The sequence below is a fragment of the Schistocerca gregaria genome, chromosome X (genome assembly GCF_023897955.1).
Source record: "Schistocerca gregaria isolate iqSchGreg1 chromosome X, iqSchGreg1.2, whole genome shotgun sequence".
Taxonomy (NCBI): Eukaryota; Metazoa; Arthropoda; class Insecta; order Orthoptera; family Acrididae; genus Schistocerca; species Schistocerca gregaria.
The window spans coordinates 372,651,995-372,674,945 of NC_064931.1; the positions used below are offsets into that span (position 1 = coordinate 372,651,995).

The 22,951-nt window shown below is 41.3% G+C and overlaps 1 protein-coding gene across 1 annotated transcript in view; it reads right to left on the reverse strand.

The window, feature by feature from the left end:
* Positions 1-15,120: 15,120 nt before the first annotated feature.
* The window catches only part of LOC126299132 (uncharacterized), an 85,571-nt gene continuing 77,740 nt past the window's right edge, over positions 15,121-22,951 (reverse strand). Inside the window, exons 5-6 of the mRNA XM_049990877.1 lie at positions 18,934-19,063; positions 15,121-17,102 (exon numbers count right to left, since the gene is read on the reverse strand). Of these exons, the coding sequence (XP_049846834.1) occupies positions 16,987-17,102; positions 18,934-19,063 (246 nt within the window). The 3' untranslated portion in view covers positions 15,121-16,986. The remainder of the gene's footprint in view (positions 17,103-18,933; positions 19,064-22,951) is intronic.

Consider the following 22,951-nt stretch of genomic DNA (forward strand, 5'->3'; position numbering starts at 1 on the left):
TTACTCAGCTGTGGCAAAAATCCACAGAGTGAAAAAATGGTAAAATCCTGAGTTGGAATTTTCTTTTTAAACATCACAGACTTCTCTGGCATTTTCTTTGTCTCATTCTCCAGATTCAACTAAGTTTTTAGGGGTCCTGAGTATAGGGTATATGCATATGCCACACCACTGATGCTGGAAGTTCTGCAAGAGTGTGCTATTTTTGCTATGAGATATTTGCTGTTCATTCTGGTTCCTTAACCATTTATTTTGCAACATTTTAAAAAATATTTCAGACCCATAAATCTGCTAGGAGTAACAAGGAATATTATATAGGAATACTTAAATATTAAGAGCACAGAATGATTAAATCTTATTCTGTTTTTAATGTTATGTGTAAGAATCCTGAGGTCTGAGAGTTGCAAAATCCACAAATGAAGCATTACAAGACAGATACACCCTAGGTTGGTCAGAATGCAAAATGAAATCAACATTTTCTTGAATTTGTTGGAACCATATTATAAATGGCTCTACACACACCTAGCTTTATGTAAAACGTTCATTGATAATATATATTGCAAACTGAAACTAGACAACTGAAAATAGTAAAGATCCAGAAATATATTTGGTGGGCTTTAGAGCCAATCCCGACAATTATTGACACAGACTCCCATGAGTGTGTCACAGTTAGAAGCATTAGCTGTAGTTATATTTGGAAAACTATACATTTCACTGTAAAGTGCACTGCTGTATAAACGGTTGTGCAAAAGATGCAATGCCTAGAAGAGATACACCTGTATATTCAAACAAATTGTTTCACTTAAGTATATAAACTATGGCATTCATTCATTTTATGAGACTAGGCTGCAATATCCTTTGATCCTAACACTTTTTGAGAGGTAGTGTGGGAAGGATGACTTACATTTAAATAGATTAGGCTTGATGAGTCTTAAACTGCCTGTGGACACTAATAAAATGCAAGAGAAGTTAATTGGAGCAAAGATCCAAAAGTGACAACTGAAAGTTAAATGTTTATCTGGATTAAATAAGTAATTCAAACCACACACAGAAAAAATTGTTAGTGCTTTGGAACATAAATGAAAATTCTAAAATTTCCAAATGTTATTGTCATTTTCTACTTTAGTCAAAATACTGATATGATGCAGCTCTCCATGCTGGTCTACTCTGAGCAAACCTCATCATCTCTACATAACAATTGCAGCCCACATCTATTTGAATCTGCTTATTTTATTCAAGCCGTGATCTCCCTGTGCAATTTTTACCCAACCTCCCCAACATTTCTGTGATCTACCCATATAATTTTCAGCATTCTTCTGTAACACTACATTTCAAAAGCTATTTTCTTATCCACTCCAAAAATCAATGAACTTTCAGGTTGTGTAACCATCTGTATAAATAAAAACTGGCATAACAAGACTGAATACACATTTGCTAATGGTGGTAAGGCTGATCAACAACGTTGCCTGAGATTAAAATTGGGTTGAAAAGTGACAATTCTGTTACAAGTTGGGACGGCAAATGAATGTGGAAGCAAAATAAAAGTTGCTGTAACAAATTGATCTGATATCTACATTCATGCCATATCTAATGCATTTCTCATTATAAAAACTAACACTACAAGAGAAAGCCTGCATCAGGTAATAGACAAATTTTTGCCAAATATTTTGCAGCACATATATATCATCTACGTAAACAACGAAACTTCTGGGTGAGGGACCCTCTGTTATGTATTAGTACTGGCATAGATGTGCAATATAGTGTCCATACTGTACACCAGACAGTACTGTTTAAGCATTTGCACAGTTTTTGGAGAAAATCTTATATTTTGGAAACTAGCCTAAACACAGGATTTTGATTTTTAGAGACATAAATGTTTATTTAAGTCTAAAGAAACCCAAGAAATTTTCATTTTTATTAATATTCTAAGAGTGCCTGACCTATATTGCATTTAATAATTCAAGTAGACAATTTTCCTTTCTTGATAATGCAATTACCAATATTCAGAAAAATCGGTATGCCCTGGGGTTGGTCCATTAAGGTCACTACAGTGTGATAGTGGATCAGCATTTTCACTCGCCCCCCTCCCCCTTTCCTCCTCTGATATATAAGTTTCTGTGACAGATTGATTGTAGAGTATCCCAAAGTCTAGGTTTTGTTGGAATGTTGGGAGACAGTGGTTTGGTCAAGTGTAAGGGAGTTCCATTATGTAACTGTTGTTAATAATGGTATATGGCTAAAATTAAAAATTAAGATGTCTGCATAATATTGGAACAAAATGTATATAAGACTTTTGAATGACCAGAACACTGAAAATTACAGTATATAGTTAAGAATCACAAAATAGAATCACAACGTTGAAAATTCTTATCTGGAGGATGCATTTCCATTATTTATCATGCACTCACATATGTTAAAAATCTGATGCTGCAATGAAGTAAGGAAATAAAAAATAAATAAATAAAACATCTTACAGAAAATGTTATCTGACACCTGTGCATAAAGGGTTCAACCTGACCTGCACATATGTAGAACTATGTTCACAGTTTCTCATGAAATATAAGAAATTTAAAAAAAATTGATGCAGAGAAAGTCAACTATGTAACATTAAAAAGTAAATATGTGGCAGAAATCAGAGTAGCCAAATGCAAGGCATATCATGAGTACATCAGTAGTTCTCAAAACACTGTAAAGCTGCATGAAACCAATGGATAGAATTGGGTAAGAAGTAAGAATACCAAAAATACTTGCTCTGAAGATGGTGTCATTCCAGATTATTCGAATAGTTTTTCATTAATGCTTGCGACCTGGGTGATATTGTTGCAAATAAAAAAATTAAATTGCAATATCTAGCACTCAAATAGTGTTAACAACTTTCTCAAACATTTTGAAATCATTGTTCTTTCTTTTAAATCCAAAGAGGTTAAAGTAAAATACGACAGAAGTAACAAAGTTAAAACACTCAAAACCAGAGGGCATTTATGGTCTCTCCAATTTTGCAAAAACAAGAAAACAAAACAAAAAAGAAGGACATTATAGGGTACCAACTATGTTCACAGATTCATTGGTTATTTAGAAGTGTAGGTTACATTCCATTCTTAGAAATCACAGATGTTAAACCTCTACTAAAAATGGTGACAAATCACATCTTAATAATTATCGTCTGATCATTCTTGTACCCATCCTTTCAAAAGTACTAGAGCACTGCATACAGCATCAAATCTGTGAATGTCTATCAACAAATCATCAACAAATAAAATTGTCAGTGACTCACAGGATGGTTTCAGGGTTGGTTTGTCAATGGAGAAAGCAGTTGAAGATATTGTTTCATTTGTGCATACTGATTCAAATCACAATTGTCTGTTAAAGCTTTGCTAATGGATCTTGCAGTGCCACACCTATGTATGCCACCATTACAACCACATAATTCATACCAGGTGCTGCCAGTGAGGAGGCAAACGAGTGCCTGCTTTGTTCACTGGCAGCAACATTACAGACAAGTGGTCCCTGTGCTTCACCCTCTCTTGCTTCAGCCATGCTTGGTGAAGGTTCTACTTGCAAACTAGGGCAGTTCCGTGATTCTGTATCACAAACGTTGCATGTTATTGGACTCTACCTGGACTAGTATTCTTCTGCTAATGTTCTCACATGCTTGTGTAATTCTGGTGCACTGCTCATCACCATTATATTTCTTGGTGTCAGCACATCAGGAACTATTTCAAACAAAAGAAAGGAAAAAAACTATATGCTCATGTCACATGTGTGAGAGAGAAAGCAAATACCACAGTTCAATGATAGAACTAATTTTCTGGATGTCACATGGGATATGCCATGTATTTTTGTGTTTGGACCTTTCCTATTCATAATCTATGTAAAAAAAAACTTGTCAAGTATTATGTAATGTAAAGTCACAATGTATGCTGATGCCATGAAATTTGTTACAGCTGGAAAAGACCTAGCAGCATTAAGGGACCGAAGTAAAAATCAGCTAAGAGCAGCCAATACATGGTTTAGAATCAGTGAACTGGAAGTTATTCATGAAAAAACTGTAAATGTTGTCCTCTGTGTATATGGTAAATATGACAGTCATTGTGCTTCTGTTGAGGTTCTTGGGATGCATTTTGGCTCAAACTGAGCTTCGAAAAGTCATGTGGAATGTATGTGTGTACAAAGTTAGCATGTGTTATGTATTTAACAACAAAATTCGCCATACAGGCGTGCAACTGAGGAATTGTTTTATTTTGTTTCATTACGAATTTTGGCAATTCATTATGCCACCTTCAGGTCCATATGCACCTCTCAAAAACAATCGATACTGTCATACTGGGGCCAAACGTTTCTGGATGTTGTGATTGCTCAAGTGCTTCCTTTGAAGACTGGACTGCACCTCTAGTGTCCCAATATCGATTATTTTTTAGAGGTGCACATAGGGCCTGAAGATAGCATAATGAATTACTGAAACTGGCAGGAAAAACAAAATAAAATAAAAACAAAATTTAAAAAATCAATTGCATTGCTGTTTGTCAATTGCACTGCTGTTTGTCAATTGCATTGTTAAATATTTAACCAGCCACTTCCCCACATAACAATGCATCAACAGAGACTGTGTTACATATTTCTTGAGTAAACTCAGATCCTGTGTTAGTATTAATGTTAGAGGTAATGCTTAACATCTCTTTTTCTAGAGCTACTTGACATTTGGAATCCTGTTTAGAACAATTCCTCCTAATAAAGAAAAATCTTACTTGGCAGAAAAGGGCAATCAGATGAATTTGTGGAGACAAAATTAAAGAGTCTTGCAGACCACACTTAAACAAAAAAACTGAAAAGACTGACAGTTTTATTCCTTGTTATTCTAAATTTTTCAATACACACAAATAAAAAACCATCAGACATCCCAGCTGCCAGACTTAAAAAAACCTCCAACCCAGTTAATAACACTTGGATTTTCAATTTCTGGTATTTAAGAAGCTGCCAGTACATGCACAAAGTGTGATACTTAGATTCTTCAAGAACACCAGCTCAAAACTGGCTTAGACAAAAGACATTTTAATCAAAAGAATAATTTAAAATGTCATCCCAAAATGATACTGAACACTAATATTGTTTCACTTATGTTGTATATGTATTTATGTAATGTGTTGTTTCACAAACACACTATATTGTGATAGTAATTTATTGTATATTCATCCAGGGATCCCTTTCTATGATACAGAATTTCTAAATATAATACGAAGAATATAAATAGCTCCAATATACATATCAGGTTAGGACAGGTATTTGGCTGGTAAAGTCAGTGTCTTAACTATAGCCCAGACTCATTTCATTGGTCCACTATTATACAATATTCCTTTTGTCACACACAATTTGTGCCAAATGTCTTGTAATATAAAACATGGTTTTGTACTGCACCACTATGGATGCTCACTGGTGGCCTCAGGCCCACAAAAATTGTATCTCACTATATCTTCCTCATAACACATATATTTATCTTTACATATACTCCTGGAAATTGAAATAAGAACACCGTGAATTCATTGTCCCAGGAAGGGGAAACTTTGACACATTCCTGGGGTCAGATACATCACATAATCACACTGACAGTCCCACAGGCACATAGACACAGGCAACAGAGCATGCACAATGTTGGCACTAGTACAGTGTATATCCACCTTTCGCAGCAATGCAGGCTGCTATTCTCCCATGGAGACGATCGTAGAGATGCTGGATGTAGTCCTGTGGAACGGCTTGCCATGCCATTTCCACCTGGCGCCTCAGTTGGACCAGCGTTCGTGCTGGACGTGCAGACCGCGTGAGACGACGCTTCATCCAGTCCCAAACATGCTCAATGGGGGACAGATCCGGAGATCTTGCTGGCCAGGGTAGTTGACTTACACCTTCTAGAGCACGTTGGGTGGCACGGGATACATGCGGACGTGCATTGTCCTGCTGGAACAGCAAGTTCCCTTGCCGGTCTAGGAATGGTAGAACGATGGGTTCGATGACGGTTTGGATGTACCGTGCACTATTCAGTGTCCCCTCGACGATCACCAGAGGTGTACGGCCAGTGTAGGAGATCGCTCCCCACACCATGATGCCGGGTGTTGGCCCTGTGTGCCTTGGTCGTATGCAGTCCTGATTGTGGCGCTCACCTGCACGGCGCCAAACACGCATAAGACCATCATTGGCACCAAGGCAGAAGCGACTCTCATCGCTGAAGACGACACGTCTCCATTCGTCCCTCCATTCACGCCTGTCGCGACACCACTGGAGGCTGGCTGCACGATGTTGGGGCGTGAGCGGAAGACGGCCTAACGGTGTGCGGGACCGTAGCCCAGCTTCATGGAGACGGTTGCGAATGGTCCTCGCCGATACCCCAGGAGCAACAGTGTCCCTAATTTGCTGGGAAGTGGCGGTGCAGTCCCCTACGGCACTGCGTAGGATCCTACGGTTTTGGCGTGCATCCGTGCATCGCTGCGGTCCGGTCCCAGGTCGACGGGCACGTGCACCTTCCGCCGACCACTGGCGACAACATCGATGTACTGTGGAGACCTCACGCCCCACATGTTGAGCAATTCGGCGGTACGTCCACCTGGCCTCCCACATGCCCACTATACGCCCTCGCTCAAAGTCCGTCAACTGCACATACGGTTCACGTCCATGCTGTCGCAGCATGCTACCAGTGTTAAAGACTGCGATGGAGCTCCGTATGCCACAGCAAACTGGCTGACACTGACGGCGGCGGTGCACAAATGCTGCGCAGCTAGCGCCATTCGACGGCCAACACCACGGTTCCTGGTGTGTCCGCTGTGCCGTGCGTGTGATCATTGCTTGTACAGCCCTCTCGCAGTGTCCGGAGCAAGTATGGTGGGTCTGACACACCGGTGTCAATGTGTTCTTTTTTTCCATTTTCAAGAGTGTATATGGGTGTAAGTACACAAAGAGAGACTCAGTTATCAACAATGGATGTCAGCCTTGTCCTGTGACATGATGTTGAGGCATGTGATGTAATACATGTGCAAATGCAGAATACTGACAACTTTTTCTTATTTTTAGAATGAAGGTTGTCCTGACAGACTGGTATCTAGCACAGCCCAATGTGTAGATTAGGCTGCAAGGCAATTATTTGGTTGTGAGTTAGTGAATCTTGAAAATGTGAATATGATATTTAATTGTTGATAGCATACTGATCTGCAGCATATCCCAGTGTGTCCTTTTTTTGCTGTTATTTCATCCCTGTCACTCCATATAGGTAGAGGGTGGGCTTTCATTGGTATAATACACTGCTCTGCACCAAAAACATTCTGAATGACATAGAAAAGATGAGAGAAAACAGAATGTGAAGACTGTTGTTATTTTAAATGAGAAAGACTAATGAGGGGCAGCTAAAAGGACAAAAAAAATAGTTTAAAAAATACAAATGCAATGCAGTAATTTTTTCCATGAAAAAGTATTGGAGCACTGCACTATCACTTAACAACTGAAGGACATGCACTTGGTGAGATGTGTTCCCCATGTGGGGGAAGGTAAGCAGAGTGGAAGGCGAGGTGGAGTGCATGGTGTTCAAGGATTTGGAGGGACTTATAGACCTCTGAGTGAAGATCAATGCAACACAGCAGAGGATGGGTTGGATCAGGATCTTGTATGTGTGGAGAGTGGTGGAGGGGTGTAAGCCCCAAGTTCAGTCTGTTAGTAGTTTTAGTGTGTTGTGGCTTTCTGTTGGTTGGTTGTCAGTCAAGGATTTGACCAAGACGTTTTAGTGTGTTCGTTAACTGGATACAGCAGTTGTAAATGGTAAGATGGAATCCATAGAGGCAGAAGCTGCAGGTGGTTCGTCCTATAACCATTGCCTGGGTTTTGGAGGGATTGATCTTGAGGAGCTCATTGGTTACACTAGTAGATGGACTTTTTGGGGGGGGGGGGGGGGATCGTCAGGATACAGTGCCTACATTACAATGCAGGGTGATAGTTCAGTTGTGAGATGGGGATGCCATATTGCATGCGTTTATATCCTTCAAAAATGGAAACTGTAGACGATTAAAGCATAATAATATATTGATAACTTTTATGATTGTATGACCATGTATTGACTAGTGATCATAATTATGCATTATCTGTAAATAAACAATCTATAAGTGACTGACAATGAGCTGTGAAGAAAAGGGGGCCATTGCTAGCATACCCATCAGTTTTCTGAAGTCATTGTTTTTAATGCATATCTCAAAGAGGGACGAGTATTCTAACCAGCTTTGCCCATCCATATGCAACGATATGTTTGCACAGATGTTTGTGCAAATTTCTGCACATGCAATAAATTGCTGCAAATGTGGTGTGCTCCCACCATATAAGTTCCAGTCTACTGCTCACCCCCTTTTGTCTTCTATTTTTTGTGGACAGTTGAAATACAGCTCCACCAGTGGCTCACAGTCTTACTGTTTTGGTGGATAGTAAGGCTGCTCCATTCAATAATGATGTCATTCCAAAGCCATCACTGGAGTGCATGTTGAAGGTATGGTATTGGGGCTTGAAATGCCATACCACCCTCCGACAGTGGAAGTTCAGGTCTCAGGCAAATATTAACTATGAACTAAATTATGTATCAACAGTGGTGGTATATGATGTTCGATACCCGTCAAGTGGTCAAGTCAACACTAACGCTTTATTACAGGCCATAAAAGTGCTGTCGTTAGCCATGGTCAGACTCAGAGTACTCAAGGATGGTGAGAACAGGGTGTCAGTGCCAGTACCGGGGAGGCGTTGTGCCAATGTTTTCTATGCCAGTGACTGTGTCACTTACAACTTCTACTTTGGCATAGAGATATCTTGCCTTCTCTTGCGTGGACATCTTGAGAGTTGCCATGTCCAGTTCCTTGTGGAGGGTAACTACCCTCGTGAGGGGAGGGGCATGCAGACTCCACCAAAGCACCTTATTCTGCAGGCTCTGGAGGGTCTGTATCTGGGAGGCACTAATCTTAGCCCACACTATGGAGCCATTGGTGAGGGAAGGGTGGCCAACCATCGAGCACAGCTGGAGCTTGGTGTCGAGGTTCAGTTCCCTGCAGTTGAACACTGGGTGCAATGCTTTTATCAGCTTGATCCCTTTTTGGGTTACATATTCTGCACAACGATGGAAGAGCAGTTTTTATCCTTCTGGACACCTAGGTATTTGGTATCAGGGGACCATGGGACCTGGATGCTTGCAATAGTGATATTGTGGTGTAGGATGGGGAGCCGTTTAGTGAAGTAGACTGCCATAGTGTTGGTGGCACTAAGGACATTTTGTTGGGACAGCAAGTCACTGTTGCATCCACCTGCCTCTGGAGGCGAGCAATGAGCTGGTCTGTGTTGCAGCCGGTGGTAGAGAGCATGGTATCATCGGCGTATTGTGCCAGGTGGCATTGTGGGAGGGCTGGCATATCGTTAACATAAATTTTAAAATTGATGGGAGACAACACGTAGCCCTGAGCGGTACCCATCGACATGTGACGTAAGCTGGAGTGTTGACCTTGCTGAGTAACCAAGAAAGTCCTATCGTGGAGGAAATTATTCACAATTTTCACATAGATGTCAGGGATGGTCGTCTGGGTCAGCATTTTGTACACAAGATTGTCCTGCCAGGTCTTGTCAAACATGTTTTGCAGGTCCAGGAAAACCACTGGCGTTGACATGTTCCGTGATCTTAAGGAATTAGAGTTCAGCGGACAAGTGGGAAGCGAATCCAAACTGTTCTCGATGGATTGTTCCAGCCGCCAACAGACGCTGGGAAATGCGGTGGAGGATCAAAGATTCTAGAGGCTTGGCCATGGTGTTCAGGAGGCTAATGGGCCAGTTGTTAGTAGGGACCTAAGGATCCTTTGAGGGCTTGGAGATGGTAATCATTTTGGCCTGCTCCCACTGTGGGGGAAAACGCAAATTGTGAGACAGCAGTTGAGGATGCTGGTAAATAAGACCAGTGGCTTGCACGGGAGCTGGTGGCGGTGTTTACGATACCATACAAACGTAGAGCCGACTGTCCATGCTTCCGCTGGAGGATTCGTTGGATTTCCACTGTGGATGTAAGGTGAGGGGCAGCCAGAGGTGGTCGTTCTCTGAAAGTGGCAATGGCCTCTAGAATATTGTTTTCATCTTGGAGTTCATCAGGCGTGAGGTCCTGGATGTGCAATTGGTTTTGCTCCTCAAACATATCAAACATATCTGCCAGAGTTTTTACCACATGGAGGGCATCATAAGTTAAGCCATCTACTATGTGGATGAGGTGGTTGGTCTTCAATGCGGAGGGCCACAGGGCTCAGACAAAGGCCCATTCGGATTTATGTTGGAGGACGAAGGCTGACATCTTGTCCTCCCATTGTTTCGTTTTCCAACAGGCTAGCTGGTGGCAGAATTCATACTGGAGATGCTACATGCCATGCTTATCCTGAGGATCATGAAACTGCTTCCACTGCCTGCAGTAACAGTTATGCTGAATTTTGAGTTCGCGCAAGAGGTGAGGCAAGTCATGAGTAGGGTTAAAGCCCTTAGGACAGTGGAAGTAAAGGCTTTCATCACCTTTTGGATTTTTGTGGTGAGGTAATCAACAGCTCTCACCAGATTGGCAGGTGTTGTTACGTCGATATGTTACCGAGTGGTGTTATTAAGGATCATGGAAAACTTCTCCCAAACCATGATGGTCAAAGCAGAAGGGACGTCTAAAGACAGAACGACGTTGGTAAGGTACAGGAGCACAGGGTTCTGGTCAGAGGCCAGTTCGTGGAGTGTTTCCAACGAAAACTTCACCACAGTGTTCTTGGATAGCACTAGTCACATCCAGAACGTCCAGTCAGGGTGGATTGGCATATGGGCGGGAGTGTGGGGGCCACAGACCAGTCATCTGTCGGTTTAGACAGAATGGAGTCAGCATACCCTACTACGCATGTTATCATCAAACCAGGATGGTCACGTGATTTTGGAATGATGCTGCCCGTCTACAATTTGCGGTGATAGCGAAACTTTAGTACTACACGTATTCGCCTGGTTTTATATACGTTTTTCCACGTTCGAGTTTTAGTAAGAGAGCTATAATGCCATATTATTGTTGCTACAGGTGTAAAGAGACGTATGTGAAAGGAGGACCAGTTACTTTTCATTGGTGTGTACAACAAATGAATGATTGCAAATGTTATAGTTATATGAGGCAGTTTATATGTTGAAAAATATCGAGACACGGTATTATAAAGTCTCGTCTTGTAGAGATAGGCCTAACATTTGCCATGTTATGGCCATGCATTTATGAGACAAGTGCTAGATAAATTTGCAAATGTGTCTGAGTAAACTGCCAGTCAGTAGATACATGTTGGTGATATGTTCATACACAGATAAAATGTATACATGACAATCTGATTAATATCTTACATTTCATGCAGGTTCTCAGACTTGTTGTGTGTATCTAAGTATTTCTGCATGACACAGTTATTTCTTATACAGTGTCACTGTAACATAATTAATTAGAGCAGATTTGACAATATGAATCAACACAACAGAAGACATAAAAGGAATATTGTAGGCTGTCACTTCTTTTATTACTCCAAAATTCGAGCACCGATCACGTAATTTTATTTTTGTGCATATTGTATGGCCTTACTTTAGTGATGAAATGGCGAAAAAATGTTATAGATATTTTACTTATCTACAAAAATTAGAAGGGTCAATAAAAGAAAAATTTAAAGTAATGGACAAGCAGCTGATGCAAATCGCTTACTGTATCGCTGTAACAGATTCATAGTTCCAAATGCGTTGTTTTCTCGTGTAACTTTGGTGCTGTTGCAGTGTCATTTTAACACGATTAACTAGAACAGAGATTCGACAACATGAATTAGTATCATAGAGAACATAAAATAAAGGTTGTTGACTGTCACTTATTATTCCGTTACCGAAAAAACGATAATAAAGTGTAACCTGAACTATGATACTGTGGCGAAAGAGCAGAATATCGTTACTCATCACATCTTTGAGACAACTTCAGTTCCTGATATCAGTTTTTTGAAAATGTACAGACTTGTTGATTTATATATTTTGAGTATATATATTTTGAATATAGTATTTTAACAAGGCTGGATGGAAGTCTGAGTTTGTTATTTCTTCCACTTTAATGGGACAACAGGAATCAAAGTGCACTCTGTCATTTATCCTAACTAACTGTGCATCATGATTAGAGAGCATTCGATATTTGGTAAAGTTATTTTCTTGCATTGAGCTTCATTAAATGAAACATCGGTTAGGTCCTTACTACTGTTTTATCCACCCATGGTGGAAAGTTAATTTCTGAGATCAAATTCCGCGATCCAGATAAGGTTTTCAGAACGGATTTCTGTCAGAATCCCTTAGAAAACCTTAATTGATGTCACCACAGACTTAACTGATTGCTGCTGACTGACATAAAAATCCAGACTCCTCGTAAATAGTTCAAAATTTATATTTAAAAGAACTATTTTTAGTATCAATTTTCAAGCACACACATATATGTGCTGGTCACTACAAAACCTACTTGTCTTGTGTTCTGTCATAATATACCTTTCACCACATTAGTTCTGCACCAGTAATATGTTGGCGTGTATTATATACATGTAGCTTCCCCAACTATGTGTTTATGTCGTGCTCAGATAGGTACAAGATGTCTGTCTTTTAAGAGCTCTCTAAATTCCTCAAAAAAACACAAACTCTTCTACCTTATTACTCAATTCTCTAATTTTGTGGTGAAATAAACTAATTTTTCTGTGCATTCTTAGCATACCACAGTTTGGGTTCCAGGTGTGTTACCCTACTGAACATGCCATTTGCGCATACACCCACGTACTATTAACAGCTTCATATAATAAAATATCGCCAGTTAGTATTCTTGTGAGTTTTCGAAGGCATTTTATTGCTTAGGTCACGTTATTATCTTCGAAAAACTGATGTTTTGTGGAAATGATTGCTTTTCACACAGCAGGTTAACAAACAGAACGCAGAAAGCTTTTTTTGAATAATTAACCATTGTTGGAATGTGTCAGAAACGGCAAAAGGAGCCCCACAAGGTTAAATTTTGGGTCCCCTCCACTCCTACTCCCTATATATGAGTTACATTCCAATTAGCAGCCAAGAAGCAGGAATGTTACTTTCTACGAATGATACTAGTGTTATAATAAATCTCATTAGAGAGAAAGCAACAGAATTATGAATTGTTTTCTGACAGTTGACTATCTGTAAAGTTTGAGGAAACACTATATTTAATTCTCTTCAATAGTCATAGCAACAATTGATATAAGACATGAATGTTGCTCAATGGATAGGGTAGAATGCTTCAAATTTTTGTGTACACATATTGATGAAAACCTGAAGTATATAAAGCGCATTACTGAGCTTCTCAAACAAATAGGTTCAGCTACTTTTGTTCATCATATAATTGCTGATCTTTGAAACAAATGAATCGACATTCTGTCGTATTCAGCATATTTCCACTCGGTAATTTCTCATGAAGTAACTTTCTGGAATAACTCGTCACCTAGAAATATTGTACTGACTGCAAAAAAAGTCACTATGTGTGTCCACCCACAGATATATGGATACCTCTTCAAGGAGGTATTTTAACTGCACCATCGCAATACGCGTATTCGCTAATGAAATTCGTCGTAAGTAATCCATCACAATTTGAGAAGACTAGTGCTATCCATATTTATAACAATAGAGGAAAAATGACATTTATCGCCCGTTATTAAAACTGCTAGTGGTTCAGAAAGGAGTTCAATATGCAGCAACAAAAAATTCGATGATTTGCCAAATACTATAAAATTTTTTACTGGTAGCAAAGAAAGTTTTAAATCTAACTCTAAATTATTTCTGTTGGTAAATTCTTATTCCACTGACAAATTTCTTTTTAAAAACTGATATCCTGTAATAGAACTAATTATTAAGCATAATGGCACGAGGAGGACTAAAAATGCCGTCTGAATTAGTGGTAACAATGATGTATCACGTCATCATATATAGCTATCAAGTCGTGTTCCACATCATTTCGGTAAGAGAATCGTTCAAATGATCTATGGGACATGTAAATATCTAACGCAAACGTTTGTACTACTACTACTACTACTACTGACAGCACGATGGTTGTTTGCAGCTGTTACCTTGTTAAATTTGTTGCGTTCCACACACCCTACGTTGTTAAATACTATTTGAAGGCACTTTACAGTGCCACAAAAGAAAGTATGTAGTTTTATTTTAATATAACTAAGGCGTCATAACTCGGCACTTATAAAGATTGAAAATAGATAATGTGCATCATAAAATTTGCCACATTGCCCGCCACAGCTTAGCTAAACCGCACCTTCTTGTATTTACGTGTTCCGGATCCTGATTTTCATTCAGTTTTGGCAAAATTCCTTTAGATCTGAACAATTAACTCAGCAATTTCACGTTTATTAGTTATATGCTCGATGAACTGCTTCAAAACTTCAGTGCCACGTGACTCAGTGTCTCGTCAAAACGACCGAAGAAGGGAAACTGTGTAAGAGAAGCTGGGTTTAACGTGCGCTTAACACGTTACAAGAGAAATCTTCTATGGCTGCAGCCGCAATGTAGCCATGAAAATACAGCCAGACATTTAGCATCGCTCAAGTCATAATTATTCAGCGCCGCAGCTAATGTCGCTGACATACGTAAGTGTAGTGGCACTTAAGCCAATGGTGGTCAGTTAGAATACTGTCAGTGTAAATAAATTAATAGTAAGTTTTTAAACTGAAGCAGGAGAAGTGTTGTTGCAGCAGCTGTTGTTGATCGTCACTTCCGGATTCTCACACTTTATGTTAATTTCCAGCAATAAATTCCACAAGACACCGCAGTATCTCATGGAGTTTGAACATGTGCCACTGTTGATCGTCACCTGACAGATGGTGACATTACCCTTAGTTTTCGTCTATCGTCCGCTTACCTAGGTCACCAGCGCTAGATTCCCCCATTGTACCTAGTGCTGGAATGTAGAGGTTGGTGGTCTTCTACCACCACCGCCGCCGCTGCCGAAAAAACAAATTTCGTTGAAAGCTCAATATGTTTCTCAACTTTGAGGATATATTACACAAGAATATGTTAATTGAACACTTAATTCCGATTTCACAGCTTTTATTACTTTTTTGACTGTACAGTAACCGGCACAACCTTTCTGAAGTACTGTAACAATATGCGTAAGAATATACAATCGTAATTAATTATCTTCTTTAAAAGTTGACAAAACAACAAATTAAGTATTTAGTGACACACAATCTATAGATGTTTTGTTTATGCTTCAGTGAGAGACTTGATTATACGTAGTAGTATCAGTGAGCTCTTATTACCTAATCATTTGCACAGTGTCACATTCGTTAGTATCAGCAGCAATTCCAGCCCGTTTTCGTACCACTACCGTGGCAGCTACTGCATTATGCAGGGACCACCGATGTCCAAGCACAAAATGTGCCACACCACCAGTTGAGTAGAAAGCGCCAGCAGTGACTGAGACCAGTATGAGTTTCCTCTTCGATTTCCAGGGGCTGTTCGTCTGTAGCCTCAACGCTGCCCCATAATGTTCTGTTTTTATTGCTGTGATGCTCCCCACTGTATCATCTATATGCAGCAGCACCTTTGTGTGCATCAGTTGTGCAACATGTATCATTGTAATCCTAGAAATTGTGGATGTCTGTACCACGCCAAGAGAGTCGTCACTGTCTAGGTCAACAACTTTGATTTTTATGATATGCACTAACAGACAGCACGATGGAGGTTGCAGTACGGATAGTCGCTGTGAAAGTCATGCTGTCAACTGTTAAGTCGGCCAACGTGGTGGTGATCACACCTGTTGTTACTAAGTCTACAGTTGTGGTCGCCGTCAGTCACGCAGCCTCTGTCGCCATAATCTTAGTTGTAGTCACTGTTACTGTACACAGTCAACATAATCACAGCTGACGCAGCGGTACATAAGGTCGCAGTCATGCACACGTTTTTTGCTGTCAGGATGAGGTCGCAGTAGTCTTTGCACTGTCCACTGAGGTGTTGCAAATAATAGCAGTCACCGTCACAAACGCAGACACACACACTGCTGTGAGGTCACCTCAACTATGGTCAAGTTCAAAGTCCACTTGACTGTGCCAGTGATCCTATGGAGTTTCCAGAGAGCCGGGCACAGAGATGTTCAAAGCAGCAGTTTTTCTTACATTCAGCATTTGATCAAAACACTGGCTGACCACTGTCACGTTCACACTAACACCCAACTGGCTGTCAGGCTGACCACTGCCATACGTGCAGTCACTATCGAGCTTGCGCTGTCCCAGTTGGCTGCCGGACTAGCCGTGCTCGCATTCTCAGGTACAATTGCGATCGTGGTCACGGCTGCGCTCGCTCTGTCGGCAATCTGGCTACCACCGCGGGGCTCACAGCCGTAACTAACTGTCTAGGTCAACAACTCTGATTTTGATGACATGCAGTAACAGACTGACCGCGATGGAGATTGCAATCGGATAGTTACTTTCAAAGTCATGCTGTCCAGTGTTAAGTCGAGCAACGTGGTGGTGACCACACCTGTTGTGTCCCGTCAGCTGGCTATCTTAGTAATGGTCGCTCTCCATCAGCCGGTTGTCAGGCTCATCGCACTCCTGTTGGCTGCTGATGCGGCTACTGTTGTGTAGCACAAGGGCACCCCTTGTGGACCTGCAGAATATGGTCACCGACGCTCAGTGGGTTGTTGGCAGTTCACTGTTGCGTTCGTGGTCACGTTCGCTTTGACTAACCAACGTCGAAGTTGTGGTAATGGTCCTGTTGGCACATTAACTTAGCTTGGCCACATGATTGACCTCCCTCTCGATGGTCGGTGGCGGTCCAGCTGCGCTGCTGTGACTGACCGTCTTGCTTGCTTGGGTGCTGGAAACTTTGACAACAGACTGCTACTGGACTGGATGGGCTTATGTTGGATCAAACACACACGCTATGTCTGCAGTCATCCAGAAGTTACTGGCTGCTGTCGGGCACACAACCGTCGTGTCGATTGTTGTCATCAAATAGTTTATTTGATAACCATCGAGAAAGGGTGCTAATTCCAGACGCCAGGATTACCGAATTATACACTGCGGAAAAGAACAACATATTCAGTACCAATGTGAACCAATGAAACCTTAACTGCTAAAGTAATAATATTTGTCGACTGTATTTAACTACTTTGATAAACCTTACAACTGATGTTATATAGCACGGTAAGCACTGTTTTGAATTTAATGTCTAACGGGTTTCGGGCATAGACCATTGTTCAGCACAGCTTTGGTTAATAACAGTAGTTACATATAAATGCCGAACGAACAAAATGTCTAAAACGTAAAAAAATGGTCGCACGTTAAAGACAAATTTAAACAGCTTACAGTCTTGTATAGCGTCATTTCTAATAACAAAATAATGTAATCCTCACTGTTAGTTACAATTAACATTCTTATTTGTATGAAATTTGGAAAATTAAGAGTACAATGAGCGAAATTCAGAATTTTTTGCCTCGTGCAAATATGTCATTTGTGCAGCTACTTTTCCAATTTGTCAGTAATGAAATATTTCTTTGTTTCCTCTTCTAAATGAATTGCGTCTACATGATCTGGATTGCCACGATGTTGTACCGTATGGCTATAAAACTTTCGCTACTTGAGAGGGCTCGCGTGAAAACAAGTTACCATACTACAATAAAACTTTGTGGAAACATTTGTAAGGACATGCCAAAGAGAAATAAAATCACCGTAGATAACATTTTAATTTCCACATAAGAGGGCAACATTTGTTAACTGCGTGCCATGTTTACGCTTCAGGTCATAAGCATTGCTCAACGTGACAACAATCTGCATCCACGACAGCCTGGAACCGCACTAGAGATTGCTTTTGACAATCGTTAGCAGCGCCTTTCCAGCGGAGGACCATGTAAATTCAGCTGTCGTGACACACCTCGTGCACTGCTTGGAGATCTCACGTTGCGCCCAGCGTTGCCAAGCATGGCGAAAGCAACTTCAATTCGTGGCTCAATTGGCCGTCGGTCTCTCCCAGTAGCAACTTCATAATCACCAATTAATTCGAACTTCCGAATCGTGTTCTTTAGCCCTTGCAGGAAGCGGACCGCCCCGTATTCCTTTAACACGTCAATACTTGCTCTGCTCACCTATGTTGACTGTTTGCGACTGCAAAAGCTCACTGATGCTTGAGTTTCAACCCTACGTCGCCAAACCAGCTTCGGCGCGTAACGGCAATTCATGACACTAACATTACTCATAACGCAAATCCTGCTATACACAGTCTGACCATCATTCCTATAAATTTGTTTAGCCATCGGTAAATACTTTTCCTCTTACAATGTCTCAAATAACGAAAATTTATAGACACCCTGTAAATTTCAATATAATGTTGACCTTTCCTTTCCTGATGGACCACAGACTTAACTGTAGCACATGTATGCCTCTGCGTAAATGGTATGTGATTATCACTGTATCATGTGTCATAGCAGCAATGAGTGGTGTCCACGTTAAAACATTGTCTATTAAACTAAGCTGTGAAAGAAAACTATAACCTCAAAATCTCATTTGTTTTCAGAAATTGTGACATAATAGGTTTGAGAAAGTACATATTTAGCCATTATGATGAATTTTATCGACATTCGTGAATAAAGGGAACTAGGTATTCGCTCATACACAATTCTGTTGCGAGATGCCGATTGAGTAATGAACGCATTCAGAAAAGAATTCCAAAAATAGTGCAGAGAGAAAATATGAGGCTGTTACCATGGACATGTTCAGTACGTTAATTTCAACATTGTAAGCACTAATTGCTTTACAGCATCCTCTAAAGAACTGTCGGCACAGAAAAAGCCCAGCTGCAAAAAATTATTTTATTCAGATTTCTATACCGTTCTTCTTAAGAGGAAACACTTACCAATTCCACATATAGCTAAATTGAACCTGGAAGTGCTGTACTCGTGTCCGAAAGTAATTACCAGGCCTAACTGATACATTATAATGTAGGTTTGCATCAGATACCAGAAGGGCACCAACCTCACGTTTTCCTGCAAAAATAAAAATCTTTCAATTACATCAGTGGTTACGGTTTTCTTTAGTAGCTTATGAATCAATCACCACAAACGCTGTCACAAACGTGAAGTACCGAAATGATGCAGTTGCTTGGGAGCCCTAAACTTTAAACTTTGAGATGAAGAGCTAAGGGTCGTAAATGATTATCCAATTTGTTACTGATATAATTAATGCGTTATAGGAACTGTTACCCGCAACGGCCGCCCGTGTGAATGCATACATGACAACGACGCATAAAATTTTGCTGCTCTCTGTTAAATAATCCTGTCGTCAACTGTGCTGTGAGACAGGCAGCTCGTATCCTACGAACCAGTTCGTCTTTTAGTTTCTATGACGTTTCTATACGCCAACAAACTTGTTTAACACTATAGGAAAGACCGAACACAATTTCATTAATTCTGCTGTGCGAACGGTTCTTTGTTGAGAACCATGATCAGCTCCCTGTGGCTTTTGCGACCCTATTTCTCCTGAGTTTTAATCCTCTGCGATAAATTTATTCAAATTTTGATGCAAACTGCAATACTTGGCGCTCTACATGACGCTGCACAATATATTGTGCTATATACAACTACGTACAGACTCAAGATGCTAATGAAAGTTTTTGTGAAGGCCGAGATTCGAATCTGGGTCTCCGCATCATTAGCCAGATGCGTTAAGTGCTACGCCACCCTGGTGCAGTGGCTTGGCACGACTGCACAGACTACCCTAGAACGCCTCCCTCTTCAGTCCAAATTTTCATTCACGCTTCGGCCCACTATTTCCCAAGTTTCATTTCATTAAATGTGTGTCTGAAAGTTCCTGTAAAGATTTATACTCGATCTTCGACAGTCAGTCATGACCTATAAACGGTGGCGAACACGACTGTGGACACATCAAAAATGACTGAGTGTTGTCACTTCAAGACAGAGAAAGGAATGTCGACGTGACAAGCAGTTGTTTGCTTTGAAACCGACACTTTTTGACCACGTGCCTCACGCACTACGCGCATTCTGCATCCAAACAAATACTCCGCAAGTCACTGTATAGTGCGTGGCCGAGGGTAAATCTTACTGAAATTATCACTATGCTTTCCTGTTCCATTCGCGTACTGAGCGAGGAAAAAATGATTAGACACGCCTGTGCGCACCCTTACCTCTTCTAATGATACGTGAGATACATGTCTGTGGAAGCACAGCGTTTGCGCAGTTGGATTCGATTAAAGATTCTCTAAATATACAGAACAGGGTTTCACGAAACTTGCATTTGCCGGCCGCGGTGGCCGAGCGGTTCTAGGCGCTTCAGTCTGTAACCGCGCGACTGCTACGGTCGCAGGTTCGAATCCTGCCTCGGGCATTGATGTGTGTGATGTCCTTAGGTTAGTTAGGTTTAAGTAGTTTTAAGTTCTAGGGGACTGATGACCTCAGATCTTAAGTCCCATAGTGCTCAGAGCCATTTGAACCATTTGAGACTTACATTTCTTCCTTTCAAGGATTCCCACTTAAGTTCCGACGAGCATTTCTATTACATCTTCGTGTGTTATGATACTATCAGTGAGACGTCCGACTCCGATGTCTTGTAAAGCTTACTTGTTAACAGTTCTAAATGCTGGAACTGTATTCGTGTATAACTGGACGCATTACCAACTTGTACGTCACACTGACGGAAAAAAACTCTCAACACCTAAAGATAATTAATGTAGAGTAACGAAATTTCGGAAATACAATTATTTCGGTAACAGTTAAGTGATTAATATTGCAAGAACACAGGGTAATGGAAGAGAGAGAGAAGCCATTGCCAATGTGAAATGCTGGTACATTAATAACCGGTGTAGCCGCCAGAACGTTGAAACCAAGACTGCAAACGTGCATGAACGTGTTAGGTGCCGGATGTCAGTTTGTGGGATGGAGTTACATGCCTGTTGCACTTGATTAGTTAATACAGGGACGGTTAATGCTAGTAGTTGTTGACGTTGCAGATGCCGTCCGATTATGTCGCATATGTGCTTGATTGGAGACAAAAAAAATGGCTGTGCACAATGGGACTTAACTTCTCAGGTCATCAGTCACCTAGAACTTAGAACTACTTCAACCAAACTAAGCTTAGGACATCACACACATCCTTACCCGAGGCAGGATTCGATCCTGCGACCGTAGCGGTCGCACGGTTACAGGCTGTAACGCCTAGAACCGCTCGGCCACCCCGGCCGGCAGATGGGAGACAGATATGGTGATTGGGCAGACCAGGACGTCATGTCGGCACTCTGTAGAGCATGTTGGGTTACAACACTAGTAAGTGGGCGAGTGCTATCGTGTTGGAAAACACCCCCTGGAATGCTGTTCATTAATAGCAGCACATTTGGAATCACCAGACAGACGTAGAAATTTGCCGCCAGGGTGCATGAGATAACCACGAGAGTGGTTCCGCTATCTGACGAAACCACACCAAATATCAGAACTCCGGTGTGTATGGTTGCAGGCCCTCAACTGGCCACCCCCTAACCAACATACGGGCATCACAGGCACCAAGACAGAACCAGCTTTCATCATAAAACACAACAACCCTGCAACCTCCATTCTAATAAGCTCTCGCTTGCTAAGTCGCAAATGGCGTTGTTTGGGGTCAGGAACGAACGCAACAAGGCGACAGGCTCAGGGCTACCATTGAAGTAATCGATTTTTAACAGTTCGTTGTGTTGCTGCAGTGGTAACTACTGTTCGAATTGCTGCTGCAGAGACAATACTATGCGCCAGAGTCATACCTCGACTCCGATGGTCCTGGCTCTCAGTGGCCACGTGGCCGTCTGCATCCCGGCCTTCTTTCGACCGTTCAATCCCGTAATCACAGCTGCCAACAATCATATACAGTGGCTTCATCCCTACCAATTCTTTCTACAGTATCGCAGAAGATACATCTAGCTTCTCGTAGCCCTATTAGAACGACCTTATTAAAGTTGAGTGACGTGTAGATAATGGCTTCTTTGTCGCCTTAAAGGCGTTCCCGACTGCCAACTCACCACGTCTTATCTCTAAGGTAACAAACGGTCACGACCGTTATAGCGTGTATTTCAAGAAAAGCTGATTTGCATCCTCAAACTGACGCGACTGGCGCGGAATTTTAATAGTCATCATCGTTCCGATACAGAAACAGGCCTACCAACTTTGGTTTATATCTCACAACTCCTCCTTTGTGTTGGCTTTTTTCCCCTCTCTTCGTCAGCGTATTTCCTTTAAGACGGACCACTCATTACCAGAACCGTATCAACAAATTTAAGTCCTCCATTCGCCTTTCCTAATACTGATTTTACGTGATCACCCCATTTGATAACGCTTCTTAGCATTACCCCTAAATACACACAACAAAACAAAGTTTTGTACCACCAAGAGTTCCGGAATCTGTAGAGAAAATTGGAAGAGAGATAAACATAAACATCATTTCCGCTTTTTTTATTGGTCATAAAAACCACACTTTGCATATTTTACCACCATACAGCGAGACCTACAGAAGTGGTGGTCCAGATTGCTGTACACACCAGTACCTCTAATACCCAGGAGCACGTCCTCTTGCATTGATGCATGCCTTTATTCGTCGTGACATTGTCCTCAAGTTCATCAAGGCACTGTTGGTCCAGATTATCCAACTCCTCAACAGCAATTCTTAGTAGATCCCTCAGAGTGGTCGGTGGGTCACGACGTCCATAAACAGCCCTTTTCAATCTATTCCAGGCATGTTAGATAGGGTTCATGTCTGAAGAACATGCTGGCCACTCTTGCCGAGCGATGTAGTTATCCTGAATGAGATCATTCGCAAGAAGTGCACGATTGGGGGCGCGAATTGTCGTCCACGAAGACGAATGCCTCGCCAATATGCTGTCGATGTGGTTGCAC